Raw genomic sequence first — 18,096 nt, forward strand, 5'->3', positions numbered from 1 at the left:
TTATAGCATTTATCAAAAAAAAAATGGCATGGTTTCTTTATTTTCAGCTACAGTATTTCTAGTTTTACCCATTATTAATTTATACAGTGTTAATTGCCTTCCAGACATTGCACATTTTGATCCAAGAAGGTTTGATGCACGAACAAAGGAAATATCTGATTAGCGCACATAAACACTGGAAATGAATTCGTTTTTATACTTAATTATTCTCTGTGGGGAATCTAAATGTGATTCACTAGCATAACCTTATGCAGTTGTACCCAGTCATTTAATAAAGTAAAATACAGGCTGCAGTTTTTGTGAGCCGAGAATGTCATAGCAGGGTTTTATTTAAAAGGCATTTTGCATCATGTATATTACAGTGGTTTTAGCGGAGCTGTTCTTAATTGAAGTTGTCTGCTGTTCAACATGCAGGTGATGGTGGCAGAAGCCTTGGATATTTCACGGGAAACATACTTTGCCATACTGATGGACAGAGCCTGTAATGGACCTGTTATGGTTGGAAGCCCCCAAGGAGGAGTTGACATTGAAGAAGTGGCAGCTTCTAGCCCAGAGAAGATTTTTAAGGTATGATCGTTGACCATGGTGGGGGACAGCTATCTTTTTAAAGAATGTACGTCTTAAAAACATGTATCCCTGTTCTTTGAAAAACACTGAAAAACTAGGATACCACATTACACATTTTTATGTGTACTTTTGATACTCTCCAGAGACCCCTGCTGGAAGAGAGGGTTTCCTACATATGCAAGACTCCCTGTAATTGCCTATTATCTTCTCTGTTGTAGGACCTGAACGTACAGTAAGAATGTATAGTTTGGCTGGCATTTCAAATCTCAAAGCTATACAGAAAAAAAAATAGCAATTCACAAACCCCTTTGCTTATATGCATAGGCGCAACCATGGCTAAAATGTTAAGGGGGACATGGGTTTTTGTGTCTTGTGTGTTGGCCATTTTTCATAAGACTATGGGGTCTCCCAGTGTACCCTGGGAGTAAAAATATCAAAGTAACAATCTGTGAAGTAATGTCCTCAATAAAACACTTACATGATAAGTACTATGAAACTCAGTATGGTGCTAGAACTCTGACACGCAGGAGAAAAACAGAATATATAAAATTTTAAAAAAAAACAGTTCAATTCAGATAAAGGGCCAGGCCATGTTTTGTTTGTTTGTTTTTTGTTGCTGGTATTATACAACTTCACAGTAAAGTCAGAATTTCCAAATACATTGCTGTATGGTAGCTATTAATAATTTCTCTTTACAAAAGCTTAGGCAATTATAAGTTATTTTCCATCTTGCTACTTGTACAGCTATAGTATTTAGATAGAGAGTTGCAACACATTTTAAAATATTTAAAAGTGGGTCCTTGATATGTGTTCTGAATGATACCCATAATGAATTGTAATAATATCTCTGAAGAGACATCTTTGGCCTGAAACTACTGTACTTGTAATTTCTTTTAACAAACATATGAAATATGAAATGTTTGCTCATACACTTTATACCAGACATTGACGTGAAACACGGTGTCAGGTTCTGTCATTGTGTCACTGTCAAAATAAAGGTGTTTGAATCATTTTCAGTAGATGGTTTGCTAATTCTCAAACCATCCTTAAGGCAGTGGTTTGAGATTGAAAACTGTAACTGCCAGCCTGACACCAGTTAATTACTGCTTTTTGAATTAATGTGAATAGCCTTTTCATTTAAAACTGTCAAATTAAACTTAATATCAAATCGTCTTTGCTTTTGTGATTGAACAGGAAGTAATAGATATTTTCCAAGGGGTTACAGATGAGCAGGCACTTTGCATGGCAGCTAATCTGGGATTCAGAGGATCTTTAGAACGACAGGTAATAAATACACTTTTGCAGATACTGGACATCAATGCAGGCTATGTTTTAGGATATGAATGCAATTTTTTTTTTTTGTTTGTTTTGTTTGGTCAGTCAATTGTGGGTTCCTGCAGTGACTTCTTTGTGTGTGTGTGTGTGTGCACTGTGTATTATCTTAAAATGCTGTGCTGTAACCAATATTTTTTTTGTCATACATTCATTTATGACTGTGTATTTATGAAGATCACACAATGATTCTTTGCTAGCCATTACTTATCATCATTACTTCAAAGCTATTTAACAGTATTATTAAATATTTTCCAAAACCTGTCTGTCTGGAGTCAAAAACATTAAGAACAGTACAACTGAACCTGGACGTTTTATCTTTTTTTTTTTTTTTTTTTAAATATTGGTTACCTTTTTGTTTGCTAATTATATTTTTCCTTTGTAAAATGTAGGCGGCAGATCAAATTAAGAAGCTTTATGATCTGTTTTTGAAAGTTGATGCAACTCAGGTGGAAGTGAACCCCCTTGGAGAAACTCCTGAAGGACAAGGTAAGAAATGAAAGAAAGTAAATGAATGATCTTGCTGTATTTCATGTATTATGCATCGTTTTTTACTGTATTGCATGTATTCTGCATTTCTCTTTTTAAAGTATTATGGATTTTCTTGTTGTTACTGCATCATGTAAAGCGCTTTGTGATGGTGGTCCACTATGAAAGGCGCTAAATAAAATAGATTTTTTGATTGATTGATTGATCTCAGTTGGAAAAACAAAGCCTTCCCTGCACCAAGGACAGCAGTCATTTAAAATGTTGTAATTTAGGTGAGCAGCAGACTTAACAGATGCAGAATACAGTGTACAATATATACATACATTTATATATTGTACAGTACAATATATACATACATTTACTGCAATATAGCCATGCATTGCTGTGAATGCATACTTTGGGGTAAAACTGAACCAGATACACCACAAAATGATCTAAAACACATAAATAAAATAAATAATATGCCTGTCAGCAGAAAGGTGTCAGCAGTGTAAGGTACTGTAATTATCTATATAAATTATTACTGGCGATAATTCTAGGAAAGCTTGACATACACTAGGCAGAGCAGCCACAGAAAAATGGAAATACTTTTCTCTGACAATGTATAGAACCTCAGTGTTGGGAAATATGGATTTATTTTTATAATAAAAATAACAATAAAAATAGTAGCAAATGGAAGTAACAAATAGTAATGAGTTTCTGTGCTTAGTAATACTGAAGGCTATGTTTGCTACAGGTCACTGGCAAACATTGTACAGTGCACTTTCTCGTCATTAAGAGCTAATGTCTTGTTTGAAATGGTGGGGACAGAATGATACATTGTAATGGCAGGTTTATAGACCGCTGGACGTATGAAACGTTGTTGTGGGATAAAGGAAAAATTGTCATTTGGACACCTTAACATCTATAAGAATGAAAGTGATTGAAAATAACACTTTTATAGCCATCACAATTGTCAAATCAATCACGAAGATGAAGTTTAGAAATGAATTTAGTGCACAGAAGGGGAGAGAAGTTCTCAACGGAAACTCCTCCAAGGATTCCTGTAAGTAGATCTTCTGTTAGGGGTACTGAGGAGCCATATATTCGCTACATCCTCTACTGGTCCTGGAGAATGCTAAACAGTGGTTATGAGGCCTAGTCTACGTATTTCTTTGGAAATGTCCAACTGTTTGGTTTGTTGTTGTTTTGTTCTATTGGATATATTCATAACTGATTGTACCTTTTGGGAGTCAACTAAAATTAGAACTTGCAAGTGTCACGGCAAAAGTGGTTCTAGGAAGTGATGTTAATACTCGTGGAAGGAAGTTCTCAGTTGCTAGTCTTTGTTAAAGTAGTATTCACATATATAGACTTGCTCATTTTCAGTTTCACTGATAGTAATTAGAACTTCAGTTTACTAGATTAATAAGCTTGGTATTTTGAAAATAAAAAGCATATGTATGTTTTAAATGTTTTTGACTGCTTTTAAATTGCTAAGTTTATTTTAACACCCAAGTACATTACCTTCAGTACACCACTATCAGAAGAAAGCAAAACGTTGACAATCAAAAGTAACAATCTATTCATAAACATTTGCAGATGCACATATGATCAGTGTGCCTTAGGGCTTGTTTGATTGGCAGCACACATATGAAGTAGTCAAATGAAATTGAAGCAGAAAAGCTTGCTTTCATTTGCAGTACTCTAAATGATCTTTAAAAAAACGTGCTGCAAGAAGGGAAAGCAGCCTGAAGGCTTCTCAGATAAAGGACCTATTGTTTTTCTTCCAGATACGGCTTTTGACTTTTAATTCAGTGCAACTGTGTAGGTACAGCGCAATGAAAAACGCACAATGCTTTTTACATGTTATATGTAGAACTTGCAGTAGGCAATGGATAAACTAAATGCAGTCTGTTTGTGTGGTGTACATGGCTCAGTACATTCTGTTACATCGATTATGTATATGTTGATAAACCTCTGCAGTGCTCAATGGTTTGTGTTTCTTGAACGGTAAAATACTGGTGTCGTGTCATACTACTGTTTATCCAGAAACCAACGAAGGAACACCTCATAGGCAAGCCTTCTGATGATTTTCAGAGCCTGTGAGGCAGAATTAGAACCCAGTGTTGGATGTTCTAGAACTAAACAAATGTAAAAAAAAAAAAATAGAATCATGTTTTTAATTCAGATGGTGTTCTATAGCTATGGTCTTGCATTACAGTAATTTAATTGATTTAATTAGTTGTCAGAAGTAAGGTAATATAATGTATTTTTATTTTTTTCAGCTGAGTGACTAACATTAATAATTCTGATAATGGTGCATCTCCTGGTTTATCTCTTTGAGCTTCAGTGTCATGTATGTAACCCCATTAAGGGGTTATGTTTTCTCTTGCACCTTTTTTTTGAAGAGTTCTTTGTTAAACCAACAAGATCAAAGCATACAGCTGTCAGAATGCACGGTCTCTGTTATGCTAAAATAGCAGTTCACAGATCCTTAGACCGACAGCAGCTACAAAATTAAGTCTCTGTGGATATGACAAGCTGTCTTTGATATTTGTTCAAAAGGAAATATATTATTTTTTATATTGCAATGCCATGATGATATAACCTTTGGTAGAGAAATAATGATTATTCTTTACAAACTCTTTTTAAGAAAAAAAACAAACAAACAATAACATTGGTACAAAGTGATATCACATTACATGCTAGCAAATCAAAATAACAGAAGAGAAACAACATGCAGGCCAGAAAAGGTTTAAAGTAATAAAGAACTGCACATGTATGTTTCTCTTTTACTTCCCATTTGTGTTACTTGTGATGCTGTTTCTGTTCTTTAAGGACAGCTTACTTTCAAAAATAACAGTAGCACATCAAGGTAAAGAAATGCTTGTTTCATTTTCATGAGGGTGGATTTAATTTTTTTTTTTTTTTTTAATGAGAATTGCAAATTCAAGGACAGTATGTTTAGGGATATGTTTTGAATAAAGCACTAAATAAGATGGACACAAATTGCCCGACGTGCCAGTTACTGTTATAAATATTGTAACTAACATGTAAAGTTCCTGTAGTTCAAATTTAACACAACTTTTGAGTCCACATGGTGCCATTTAATGATGCTATTATTATTATTATTCATTATTTGTTGAATTCTGTAACCCCAATATATCCTAGAAAGGAATAGAGAACCCAGCCTGATGTGCACAGATGCTTTCTCTCTTGAATACTGTCATATTTTGATTAATTTAACCTGCTATTCTTTCACAGTTGTGTGCTTCGATGCAAAAATCAATTTTGATGACAATGCAGAGTTCAGACAAAAAGAAATCTTTGCGATGGACAATACATCTGAGGGGGATCCAATTGAAACAGAAGCAGCCAAATATGACCTCAAGTACATTGGATTGGATGGCAATATCGCTTGCTTTGGTAACTACAGTCAAACCTATTGTTCAACTGTGTAATAATCATTCATGTAAGCATGTATGCAAGTGTGCAGTATAATCACATACAACATGGAGTAATATGATAATTGGTGGCCTAAATCAATTCTTGGAAAAAATGTTTTGCTTTAGGCCTGTGAAATAAACATTAATTCATTTTCCACAAAAACACTAGATACTGATGTACAGTTACTCAATCCGTTCTGGTTTCCTTTGTGGTTTATTTTTTTTACTCAATCCTTTCTGGTTTCTCCCACTTAATACATTACAAAAAAAGAGAAACATGTTCAAACTTAACAATTTAAGGTTTTAGTATAATACAGTTGTTTCCCCCCCAAAAAATATATGCACATGTACTACTTACACATGATTCTATCTTGTAGTTTTACATTTCATTAATTTAATTTAATTAGGCACTTGAATGGGTAGCATATACAAATTGCTTTTGATTATAATGAACACAAATACATTTTCAGCAAACACTATTTTTATTAAGCTTCAGAAGACTATGTACACTGCTTACATAATGCCATTTCAGCACTAGTAAAGTTAATGAAGTAAGATGTTTGTAATTAGACATGGATTGTAAGCCTAGCAGGGAGTGAATGGGTCACTTATTTGTCTTGGCTCCCCTGGGTCAAGCGGAACATTCTTGTGAAAGTCATTCTTTTTGTTTTGCTGTTTTGTGAGCACTAATGACTGCAGATATTAAACATGCGTGTGATCATGGAGTAGATTTACTTGTCCAATCAGGGCTTCGTTCAGGCATTTGTTAATGAGAGTGAATTCGTTTATTAATTAGATTGCTGCATGATGTCTTATTATACATGTATGTTATTATTATTTTTATTATTATTAAGTGCATTTCTTTGTGACTGGTTATATTCCTGGTATGTCTGGTTTCAGAGATGGTAACTAGCTTAATGACATCCATTTATAAATGTTTTTTCCAGTACTTTTTAAATAACATTGCTTGTTCTTGAAGAAAATGTTCTAATATGTTGATTTATTTTTTTTATTTTTAGTAAATGGGGCAGGACTGGCAATGGCAACCTGTGATATTATTGATCTCCACGGTGGAAAGCCAGCCAACTTCCTGGATCTGGGGGGAGGTGTGCAAGAGAGCCAAGTCTATCAGGCTTTTAAACTCCTTACTGCTGACCCCAAGGTATTTGTAGTCATAAGACATGTACAAGCAATCTCAAGCACAACTACAGCTATGGCCATAACGTTTGCATCACCCTGTAGAATTAACTCATTTTGCTTCATAAAGTTGAATGAAACCTGCTGAATAATGTTAGGTTAACATATTGAATTACATACCACTTTGTAGTTTTCCATATACGTCACGAAAAAAAATGAAAAATGTGACATTTCTAAATCTGACATGAAGTACTGTACTACTATTGTGGCTTCCGGTAGACTTAATTGTCCTAAAGTTCTAGGTGATACAAAACCTTTGTCCATAGCTGTACTGTACTGTATATACCAAAGATACTCCATTTAAAGATCTGGCGAAACAAAAATAACCTCCATTGCAAGTTCTCTTTAATACTCTTATTAATCTGACATCGCATGGCATAACAAAGATGTATGCGTTTGTGCAAGTACAGTAAGGGGTGGTGCTAAGCTCCAAAATGAATTGTGAAGATGGGCATACTATAGTTGGCACTTGGGAAATTCAGAGACCACCACACAGTATGCAGAAAACAGCATGTCCTGAAATCAAAGCAAAAGAGAGGGAATCCATGTCTGTTTCTATTAAATCAGTTTCTCAGAGTTTAAGGTTTCAGTATAATTATATTTGTGTGATCGTTGCGCTTGATTCTGTGGATCGTGTGGATCATACCCATGTTGTGCTCTCTATATAATCTCAGTGCATGGGGGACTTCTACCTTACAAGTCTCACTGCTGAGGTTTCTTCTTATTTGCATCTCCAGTGAGAACTTTAGAGTTACTAATGTCTCTGAGTGAATATCAAACATTATATTTGCATATATTTAAGCTTAAAAGAAAGTTTAAATGATTAGAATGCCAATTACCAATTAGTGTGCTCATTTATTGATGATTTCATTCTTGAATGTTAAATGGTTACGGTATTTGATGTCATTGGCGACGTTTATATTATGCATCAACCACAAAAAATACTTATTTATAACTATTGCAAGACAATAGTATCCCTGCGCACTGCAAGTAAATGCAATCTGCATAGCTCTTTACTGTGAGAAAGTACTGAGCAAATACCAGACGACGCAGTGATGAATTTCTCTTTCCTGGTTCTCTTGTTTTTTTAGATATTGATTAATTATAATGGTCTTGGTGCTGTATTTATTCTGCTGGACTTACATAAATCCATACACTTTGTGCTTTACAAATCAAAGGACTGACCTATTTATATATTACATATTTCCTTTGTAAATATCAGTATAATCCTTAATTTTTTTTTTTTTTTTTTTGGTCCTGAAATAGCTTGTTGCAGAATAAGTCAAAAACAAGTGTTTTATTATATATATACCATAGGTTGAAAAGCACTGTTCTAGCTGGTCAAGTGGAGTGGCTCTGTTACAAAAGGTCACGTGGAGAACTGAGACGTTCAATTTTAACAAAAAGGGATTCGAAGAAGAATCGAATCCTGAAAATGGATTCGGGTAATATCAAGAAGCGGGTAACCCGGATACCCGAGGGCCCTATGTCATCCCTAGTATTTATTGATAATTGTTAAACGCACGCCATTGTGCTCAATTGAAATGTCTGTATGTTAGTCACATAGACTACATCATCACTTGTAACATCCATACATGCTTCAAAAACTGATAAAACAATTTATGCAGCTCATATTCGTGTACAAAGCAATCTCTCTGAGCTACACATAGATTGTTATTATATGACTAATGATTAACATTTGATTCCTATCCTTAGAGTATAGCCTTTGAGCTGCTATTCAAATACTACTTTGTCCACTATTGGGAAGACAAAATAATAGCATTTAGTGGTTTCTGCAATTAAGCTATGTATCAAACAGGTTTTGTAATTTTTTTAAAACATTTTTATACAGCTTCCAAGAAGCGAACATAATGTATAATATGTGACTTATATTTCAATAGACACTTGCATTCCAGCTGCGTTGGAGAGAATATAATTCAATGTATGACCTTTCTAATTGTTGTAATATAGTGTGGAATAGATTAATTATACTGACTAAATTGCTGGCTTTCTCGGTGCTTTACGGCTCCAAGGCATACAATAATTTGCTGTGGCCTAAAAGAAAATAGTCATTTATGACATTTTGTAGCTTTTACCAGGGGCAGTTAAAGTAAAAGTCGTCTGGCTCCAACAAAGCCTGACCACCAGCGTTATGTTTGTTGTGTGGTTCTGCTTTACATTTTATTCATGAATTTGGCATCCCGTAAACGTAAGATGTATTTACATATTAGTAAGGTTAACTTGTAATTATTTATACTTGGTGTTCAGTGTAATGCACATTATTTTTTCTCCATATGGTTCTGGTCACTTGCCTGCTTTAAACACCTACTAATGTAAACATGATCACATTACTGAGTCACTTGTATTTCTTCTGGCCATTTTTTTCTGTGGAGGACAAGTATTATTGAAGATGTGAAACAAGCTTCTCAGACTAAAATTCTGCTTGTACACAGTAGATTAAACAATAATCCGCATGTCCACATTCACCATCAAGATTCTTGTTTGCTGTAAAAAGTATTGATGAGAGGAGGATGTAAAAGTTGCAGCACATGAATTGTCTTTAGGATTCAACTTTGTGATGTATCTTTGTCATCATTACAAAGACTGCATCATCCATTTGAAACACTCTCTACTCCTTCCACATCTCATTACCCTGATCCCTGCCTGCACAGCATGAGAATTTTTGTTCCCATGTTTTTCATGCCTTTCTTATTTCTCTGGAGGTTGAAGCCAAAGTCTAAATCCACACTTTCTAAAGTGGCTTCTGTCTTTGTCATGCTCTGCTGATAAACCTGCACCTGATTTCTAACCCTTTGGGACTCGATATAAATCTTTTGATAAAAAAACTTAAACAATGTATTTCCTGTGTAATATAGTGTGTTTTCTCTGTGGCATGCACTCATAAACAAGTCTGGTCTTTGTGAGTCAAAGGACATTTCAAATGACTATATGACCTTTCAACTAAGTTTGCTCTACTTGTTTTATTCTATAAAATTGTTAGAGAAAGGTTGGATCTGGCAGTTAATTTAGATAAAAGTTACAAACAGCCATAGGGAAAATACGAATATAGAATCTCTCAGAATGATTTCAAACATCTTAAGGTGTAAATTAGTGAAAAAAAGAGACTAAAATGGCCCTTTAGACATTTTATATTATTATTATTATTATTATTATTATTATTATTATTATTATTTATTTGGGTAACCCAAGAGACTACGTTCTACCATTAGTTTGAGCTTATACCTCTAAATCATATCCAAGAAATGGCAAAATGAAATGTCTTAGAAGACTCGTGTAGCTCTTATTTATTAAAAATCGCTGTTTAATATGTTTTTTTCTACAGTGTTTGAGAATGACTTATAATGTCAGCTCAGTTTAATAAGTCAAGAACTGGGTTTATTATATAATCCCATATCTTATATTAGAATGGTAATTTTACAGCGCTTCAGTAAACTCATGCCTGTACTAGTGCTTTACAAAAATATGGGATAGCTTTTCAATTTGTATGTAAAATAATTCATTTCAGATCAGGGTTGTCTACAAAGCTCTGTACAGTGCAGTGCTTACAAAGGCACCACGAAATGTTCCTGTCAGGACAACTGAGGAAGTCAGCACCTCCAGTATCTTTTCTTTAAAGTAACAAAACCACTTATTCACTGCCAAACATGAACTACTTTAGATGTGTAATGACTGCAGTATAGGATACTGACCTTAAGGATAGGGTTTTGGTGTAGTGGGAGGATTATTCATTGTTTTATTAACAATAATATGATAGCCAATCAGAGTGCAGTGTCCTGACAGGAGAATTTTGTATTGCCTTTGTAAGGACAGCCTCTACAGTATCATCTCATACTATCTGACACGTTGTGGCAGGGTGTTACGCCCCTGTACTGATTTTGTGTTTTATGCTGTATGTGATGTGTTATTGTTGATGTATATATATATATCGGTGCACGGGATATATATGTAAACTATAGATTTGTATTTAGGCAAGGGGATTGCACAATCACTTCACGTGCAGATTAAAATATGTAATAGTATGATTAATTAGCAGTTGAATCCCGGCACAGCTGTATATATAGATGCACAAATCACTCACTCGGGTTGGTGTGTTTGCAGTAGAGAGAGAGAGAGAACCAGCATGATACTTGTTTGGGGTTCGTCCACTGTCTGTTTTGTCTGTCTGTTTATTTTGGCCAACATGCCATTTGTGTTCAGTGTTTTGTTTAAATGTTTTATTTGTTAATTTAATAAACTGGCACAAGCAGTGCGTTCACTGCATAACTCTGTGTCATTCAGTTCCTGGTCTGACATCACCACACGAGCAATCCGTGACACACACGCAACTGCATCTTTTTGCTGTGCAGCAAAATGTCTGCAGGTCTCTAAAGTCAGAATGCTGCAGTATTGATACAAAGAATACTTCATAACATTGATGAAAGTATTAGCTGAAACATTTGTCTACGTGACTTTATAGTTTTGGCAAATCATTTGTCAGTCAAAATGAAAATGCAGTCTGAAATTTAATGACATACAGTATTGGATAACAGAGAGTCCTAAAAATAAATAAATAAATAAATAAAACACCTAGGGGACTGAAGTCTGTGACCCGTTTTTTAAGATAAAAGACTTGTCTCCTCAAACCTTAAAAATGTATGAAATATAGATAGGGCTTCTGATTTTAAAGAACTTAAAACAGAATTGTAAATTCTGGTGAAATGTGAAAAAAAATGCCTAAACACACAAGAACCCCAGAAGAATATGCACGTGACCATAAAGATTTTGTTGTGGAAGACAGCAAAGGAAAGCAGGTACATGAGGTGTGCAAGTACTGTCGAGTTAATATATATTGTGACAGCAAAAAAACCCTCAAGAATTTTGGAAAGTAACCACAAACAATAATTTCATACAGTATATAAAAAGCGAAAGCCCCGAAAAAAGAAATTAATAACAAACGAAAAACAGAAGCCCTTAATATAGATTATACTAAAACGCAGCTCTTCCTTGTTAAGTGTTTTTAATGGAAAAATATTAACACTTCTTCTTTACTATCCGACTCATCAATTGTGTCGAAGTGGCTGGACTGATGCTGGATGTCTTACTCCTCTAAATCCATCAAAGACATTATTAGCACAGTGATTCTTCCCCTATAAGCTCTACTTGAGAGACTAGGAGGAGCACATGGCAGAAACTAAGTGGCAGATACATGGATTATTCAAAAAGTTCCAGAAAAACACCGGAACAATGACATGTGCTCCCCTTGGGCTCTGACACACCTTCCCCAGTGGAGGTAGAAAATATCCTGGTTCCTCTTTCTTTCAGTTTACGTGCTGTGCATTACTATGAAGTTTTCTGTAGTGACTAATGTCATGGCCACTCAGGGCACACAGTCAAGAATGGCTTGATGCTGGAAAAGTGTTCCTTCCAACTTGTTAGATGGAAATGAGGCATATTTCTTGGGTCTGGGCTCAATGCATTCTTACTATAATCTTCAAACAGACTATAGAGATTGCCTACAGAGAATATAAGAACATTTATTCCCTGATCTTAACTAAAAGGTATTCCAAAGGTCACCTTTTCATTGAACTAGATTAGGTCCGAGGTAAAAGGTGGTTTTCAGGATCTGTTTGAAAAAATCCTTGGGAGCATTAGAGAAAATGTGTTGAAGCCAAAGGAGACATGGCCAAAGGCTTTTTGTTGAAACATTTGTTTTGATGATGTGTTTTGTTTTGCTTATTAACCAGACGATATGTCTTTTGATTGGGAGTTGTGGAGGGTAACAAGAAAGGCTTCTTCCAAACATGTCTACATTTAGATCAGATAGTTTTTTCCACAAATATAGTATCTTAGTATTCCTATATTTTCATTGAGTTTTCTTTCATGTAATACAAATGCTTAGTGTACTTCACAGACTGCATCTATAAATCCATAAGGTTTGATATGAGATTCTTCCAATTTTTGGGGGAGATAAATTATAAGTCATAACCATCATGGTCCCAGTTTAATTTTTGTCTTGCGTACAACCCTCTTTATTCTTAACTAGCTTATTTTCCATTTGTACCCCTTACTTCCCAAGGTTCACGGCTTACTAATGTGAACATATCTAAAATTACACTATGATGGACAAAGATAGGTATAAAGGGCAGTGTTGTGTGATACACTGCCGTTACGGATTCTGTCCCCTGTCGGTGAGATGAGATGAGGAGGTGAAGATGCTCGCTTGCAGTGTGCGGGGTCGCCGGTTTGCCGGTTGATGCCATCATCTTGTGACAGCCAAGAAAAGTACATGCTTTAGGACATTGTTGTACAACACATTGTGTTATCTTATGGTTCAGTCAGTGTTGATTACAGTTAAAAAAAAAAAACAAAAAAAAACAGACACTCGTGAGTTAATAATGTCCTTCCGGGGAAACGTACATAACAAAGCTTAAAAATGTGTTAAAAATAAACTAAACTTTAACTAAAATTTATAGTAGATATTGGAAAACCATACGTCTCAAAGAAGCTCTTAAGTGTAATACTGTCACAGTAAGTGCTTCTGTGGATATGATTTACAGGTCAAGGAACTGTTATTACAGACATAATAGTGGTTTGTGAATTATGTATAAAACCTGTAATCAGAAGCAGCTTAGGGATGTGGATACTTGAACCGCAGCTTCTCTTGGTCTTTGACCAGCATTTTGACTGACAGGTAGATAATATAGCACTGATGGGAGAAATCAGGGTCAGCTAGCAGAAATCTATCTTGAAAATTCACAGTATGGAAGTGCCTGAGGTTCTGCCTCATTCTTGTGCTATTGTATGTCACACTTCTGGCTGTCGAAAGGGTTTAAGTTTGTTGAAGACATACTCATTCAGAGGCTGAGGTCCCAATTTTGGTGATACATGGTAAAATGCAAACTCAAGGGCAAAGTGCTTTATGTTTGCATGGGATTGCTCCTTTCCGTTGATGTTAAAGGGAGTTTAAGCAGGGCACAGGCAGAATTCCACTTGTGCTGACCAATGGAAAGTGGGAGTCAGAAGCTGCTAGCTAATCAGGAGCATTCATTATTTATTTTAACTACATACTCCCAGCCTTTGCCATATTGATAATTATAGGATAACTGTGATTTGGAACATAGCTTCATTAACTTTAGTGCTGCTTCCAAATACTGTATCCACATTTTTGACACAAAGTAAAGGAACACCTACAAATATTAAATGATCTGGAATTAATTACTTAACATATGGACTATGCATTACATTTTTCAGCAGTACATTTTGTGAAGCTGGTGGCATGGGTGTAGTAGCAAAAAAAGTGCAGGTGATAAAAATCAATGATGGTACATTATGAACAGTTAACTAACCGCACATATTCACTGATGTTTATTAGCACTAGAAGTATATAAAAAATCAACCTTATTCTAACTCAGGTGGAACAGTTAAATCAATTCTATTAATAATACATGTGTCATTGTTTAGCATTAGTGTACAAAAAAAAAAAAAATGGTGTGATGCATTAAGCTGTTTTTCACAACCCTTGGGTATTTCGATGTACAGTAATAAAGAAAATGAATAAATAAAACCCCTAAAGTATTTTGCCTGCTAGCCTGTGCTGTGTTCCTGAGGTATATGCACTGTGAGTGACAGTAGGTAATATTAGCATATGCACCCTTGATAAATGTGAGTTCCATGAAAAGTGTCTGCATTAATAATATACAAATACTAAAATACTAAAATGAGTTATACAGCAGAGCCGTCTCTATATCAGGCTGTACAGAATCAGTGTACTGTGCACTCGTAACATTGTTTTTCTCATAGCATGTTGGAATGTAAGTTATGTCACATGTTTTTTAAGATAAATTTTTTTTTCCTTGTCTCAGGTTTAAAACAGACACAAATCCTGATAAAAAGAGATTGATAATAAGGTTGAGGTGCACTGGAAGATTCACACTGTGGTTTCACCTGTCATTGTTGTAATTGTGATGCAGTGATGGCCTAGCCCCCATACCTGTCACAAGCACTGACATTCAGTACCAAATTATTTATATAGTGAGTAGGAGAAATCCAGGATAAAGATTCCCTTTGCTACTATAAAGGAAACACATCCTTGTCTGACTCGTGTCAGTTTTTGGCAAAGAGCTATTTTATCTAATTCCAGAGTCATATCTAAGCTGAAAATAGTATTATTAGAGAAACATGTTTATCATTTTGGTGAGTCAACAGCTGCCAATGGTAAACAAATGGCAATACCTTTAATTTTAAGGGGTCCTTTTTTATTCCTTGGCAAATATCTTCTCTTGTACTTAGTCTTCAGTCATGTTTGGCTTTATTATAATGAATTAGATTAGGCGAGGGCTGTTAACCATCCAATTTAGTTACGTAATTTGAATGAACTGACTTTAATTAGTATGATTATACTTGGTTGGTTCATTTTTATTTCCTTACAGGAACAATGGGATGTTGCTAAGTACATGACGAGGACTAAAAAGCATTTCCACAACTAATTATTTTCGCAACACAATATTGCATTTGCTTCCGTCTTTACAGAAGAACAGTAAATCTTTTCAATTTTAAATGATAGCTTAATATGTCTAATATGTGCAGTGGATTAGAAAACGAGGACAGTGCTTGAACAACATGACTACAAAATTCACTTTATGTACCATGACTATTAAAACGTTAAATGCTCATATCTTAAAACTATGATTTTATTAGTTACAATGTACAAGATAAACAAATGCTGTCAAAACTGCACATTTCAAAGACCATTTTAGACAGGGACTTCATATCTGCTTGGTTTTATTAACTCTGCTATAACCACACAAAGTTGCTGTAAATGTTTAAGAATGAATCACCCAAATGTCTTGATGATGATGACATTAACCTCTGGCCTAACATGACTGCCATTTTGATGACTTTTTAGACCTCTGCTATACAGAGATAGTACAGTCCCATAAAGACATTGTGTATAGTAAAATTACTGGTTTCCACTGCCTTTCCAAAATGTACTACAATGTAGTCAAGTCTTCTCCTTTTAGGTGTTTTTTTTTTGTTTTTTTCATTTTTGTTTTGGTTTTTTAAAGCACACATTGGGGTTGTTAAACCGATGTCCTCTATGTTTTAATTACAAATGTCTAAAATAAAATAAGGAACACACAGACTTAATTAACTAAAGTTCAGAATATCACTCTTTTTTTCTTCTTTAATACATTAACACTGGAGGGTGTAATAAAGATCAGCTGTTCGGTTGCTATTTTAGGAATGTAATCTTTTCAGCACTAGTAATTAAACTTGTATATGATTGCATACGTAAGACTAGTTTGCTTTGTGCAGTTCTCATGTGCAGACTGTGATAGCAGTTTTGATAACAGTATTCTGTCCATGACTTCTGCCTGTTTGCAATATTGAACGTGTTTAAATGCAATACAAATACTCAAATACTTTCTATTGATAATATTGAATCTATTTCTATAGAATCACAACAGACCGTCTGGGACAAGCAGGGGTACATACAGGTGGAAAGCTTAACACTGCTTTGTCAGTGGCGCTAAAAAAAAGTATTAGATTAATAAAGTGGTCTGTCTGCCTCCAGGAATACAGAGGGTTAATATTGACTAGAAATTAATTGCACACTCTGAAAAAGATCAGTAATCCAACTGTATGTATGTAATCTGTACAAAATAAATCTAAATCATTAACTGAAATCAGTTGTCAAATTCAGTTTAAATATCTCTTCAGTATCGTCATTTAGGAGATTTCAGGTTCCTTATCAGTTAATAATTTTCCGTTCTTTTGATTCGTTCAATAGCATCCATTAATAATGGTTTTACATAACCACCCTTGAGTGTGGTCCATCTAATGGTGGTTCAGATTTAACCAAGGATGTATTTTTATGAAGTACAGTTTTAATAATTAACTCAAAATGTCTCAGATGCTTGCAGTGTTCATACAAAATCCATGACTGAACAGGAGTCAAGCTGAACTGAATTGATTGATGTTGAGCAAAGTGTATTGATTTCAACAGCCTCAAATGGGCACACATATAATTAGTTTGTAGTGCAACACATTAAAGACACATTTCATGTGCTATAATCCTGCTTTATGTTACTGTATGAAGCATGTATTATATAAGATTTACGTTGCTGACCAACTCATTTCAAAGAATTATTGTGGCACACACACACTAATATTCCCATTGTGTATTTTATCTGTGGGTAAGACTATAGTTTGAGACAATTTGGTACTTTACCACACACTGGGAATCATCGTCGAATAAATGAGAGCAACATTTCAGTGCTATGTTGTTTTCTGCTTGTACACTGCATCTGGAATGTCATTTATGCTTTATATTTCTCTAGTAGTGAAAAGAGGCACCCGGGGGCACCAGACTCATTTTCCGCTGTATTTCAAGTTGAGCTCTTTCAGACTTCTGTGACAACTACCATGAGTTCTGGCACCACGTTGCTGGAAAGTAACTCGCTGCCAGAGTAGCTATTTGTCTCATTGGTTGCACTGGTGTTAGGTGTGAAGTAATTGACATGCCTTTATGATATTACTTTGATACAAGTAGGTTTACAACTTCATTTTATGGCCTGTGATAAATCAGAGTTTTGTTTTTTTTAAGTATATATTCATGGCTGTGCACCCAGGTTGTGCAAGTCTAACAGATTTTCTGGAAGGGAAGGAAAACAAACGGAGAACTTTCTTTTACCTTGTGTAGTACCCGCTGTTTTCGTTAAAAAAAAAAAAAAAAAGAAACGTCTGTTTGCAATGTCATTTCTTTCAAAACTGCACATTTAAGATGTACTCTATGTGTTCCATTTAACTGCAAGATAGGTACCACTGTAAGACTGGCATTGGGCCTTCATACGAATTATAAAACTGTAAAGCCAGAGATTATCAAAAAGAGTGAGACTTTTTCCAGAGGGTGTAATTCAATCCACAGTCCACAGTGAGATGACTAACCAGGTGAACCGTTTTAAACTGAGCTGTTTAGTACCATTCAACCAAACGCAGATCTTGTATGAATATTCAATAGTACTACAAAAACCCCAAAATTGTACTGAACTCTATCGATGGATCTTGCAGTGCCCCTCCCTAA

At 35.0% G+C, this 18,096-nt stretch overlaps 1 protein-coding gene across 1 annotated transcript in view; it reads left to right on the plus strand.

Moving 5' to 3' along the window:
• The window catches only part of LOC117413765 (succinate--CoA ligase [GDP-forming] subunit beta, mitochondrial), an 82,476-nt gene that overhangs the window by 38,969 nt on the left and 25,411 nt on the right, over positions 1-18,096 (plus strand). The window contains exons 5-9 of the mRNA XM_034023076.3: positions 415-567; positions 1,762-1,851; positions 2,292-2,388; positions 5,635-5,796; positions 6,836-6,978. Coding sequence (XP_033878967.1) covers positions 415-567; positions 1,762-1,851; positions 2,292-2,388; positions 5,635-5,796; positions 6,836-6,978 — 645 coding nt within the window. The remainder of the gene's footprint in view (positions 1-414; positions 568-1,761; positions 1,852-2,291; positions 2,389-5,634; positions 5,797-6,835; positions 6,979-18,096) is intronic.

The sequence above is a fragment of the Acipenser ruthenus genome, chromosome 25 (assembly GCF_902713425.1).
Source record: "Acipenser ruthenus chromosome 25, fAciRut3.2 maternal haplotype, whole genome shotgun sequence".
NCBI lineage: Eukaryota > Metazoa > Chordata > Actinopteri > Acipenseriformes > Acipenseridae > Acipenser > Acipenser ruthenus.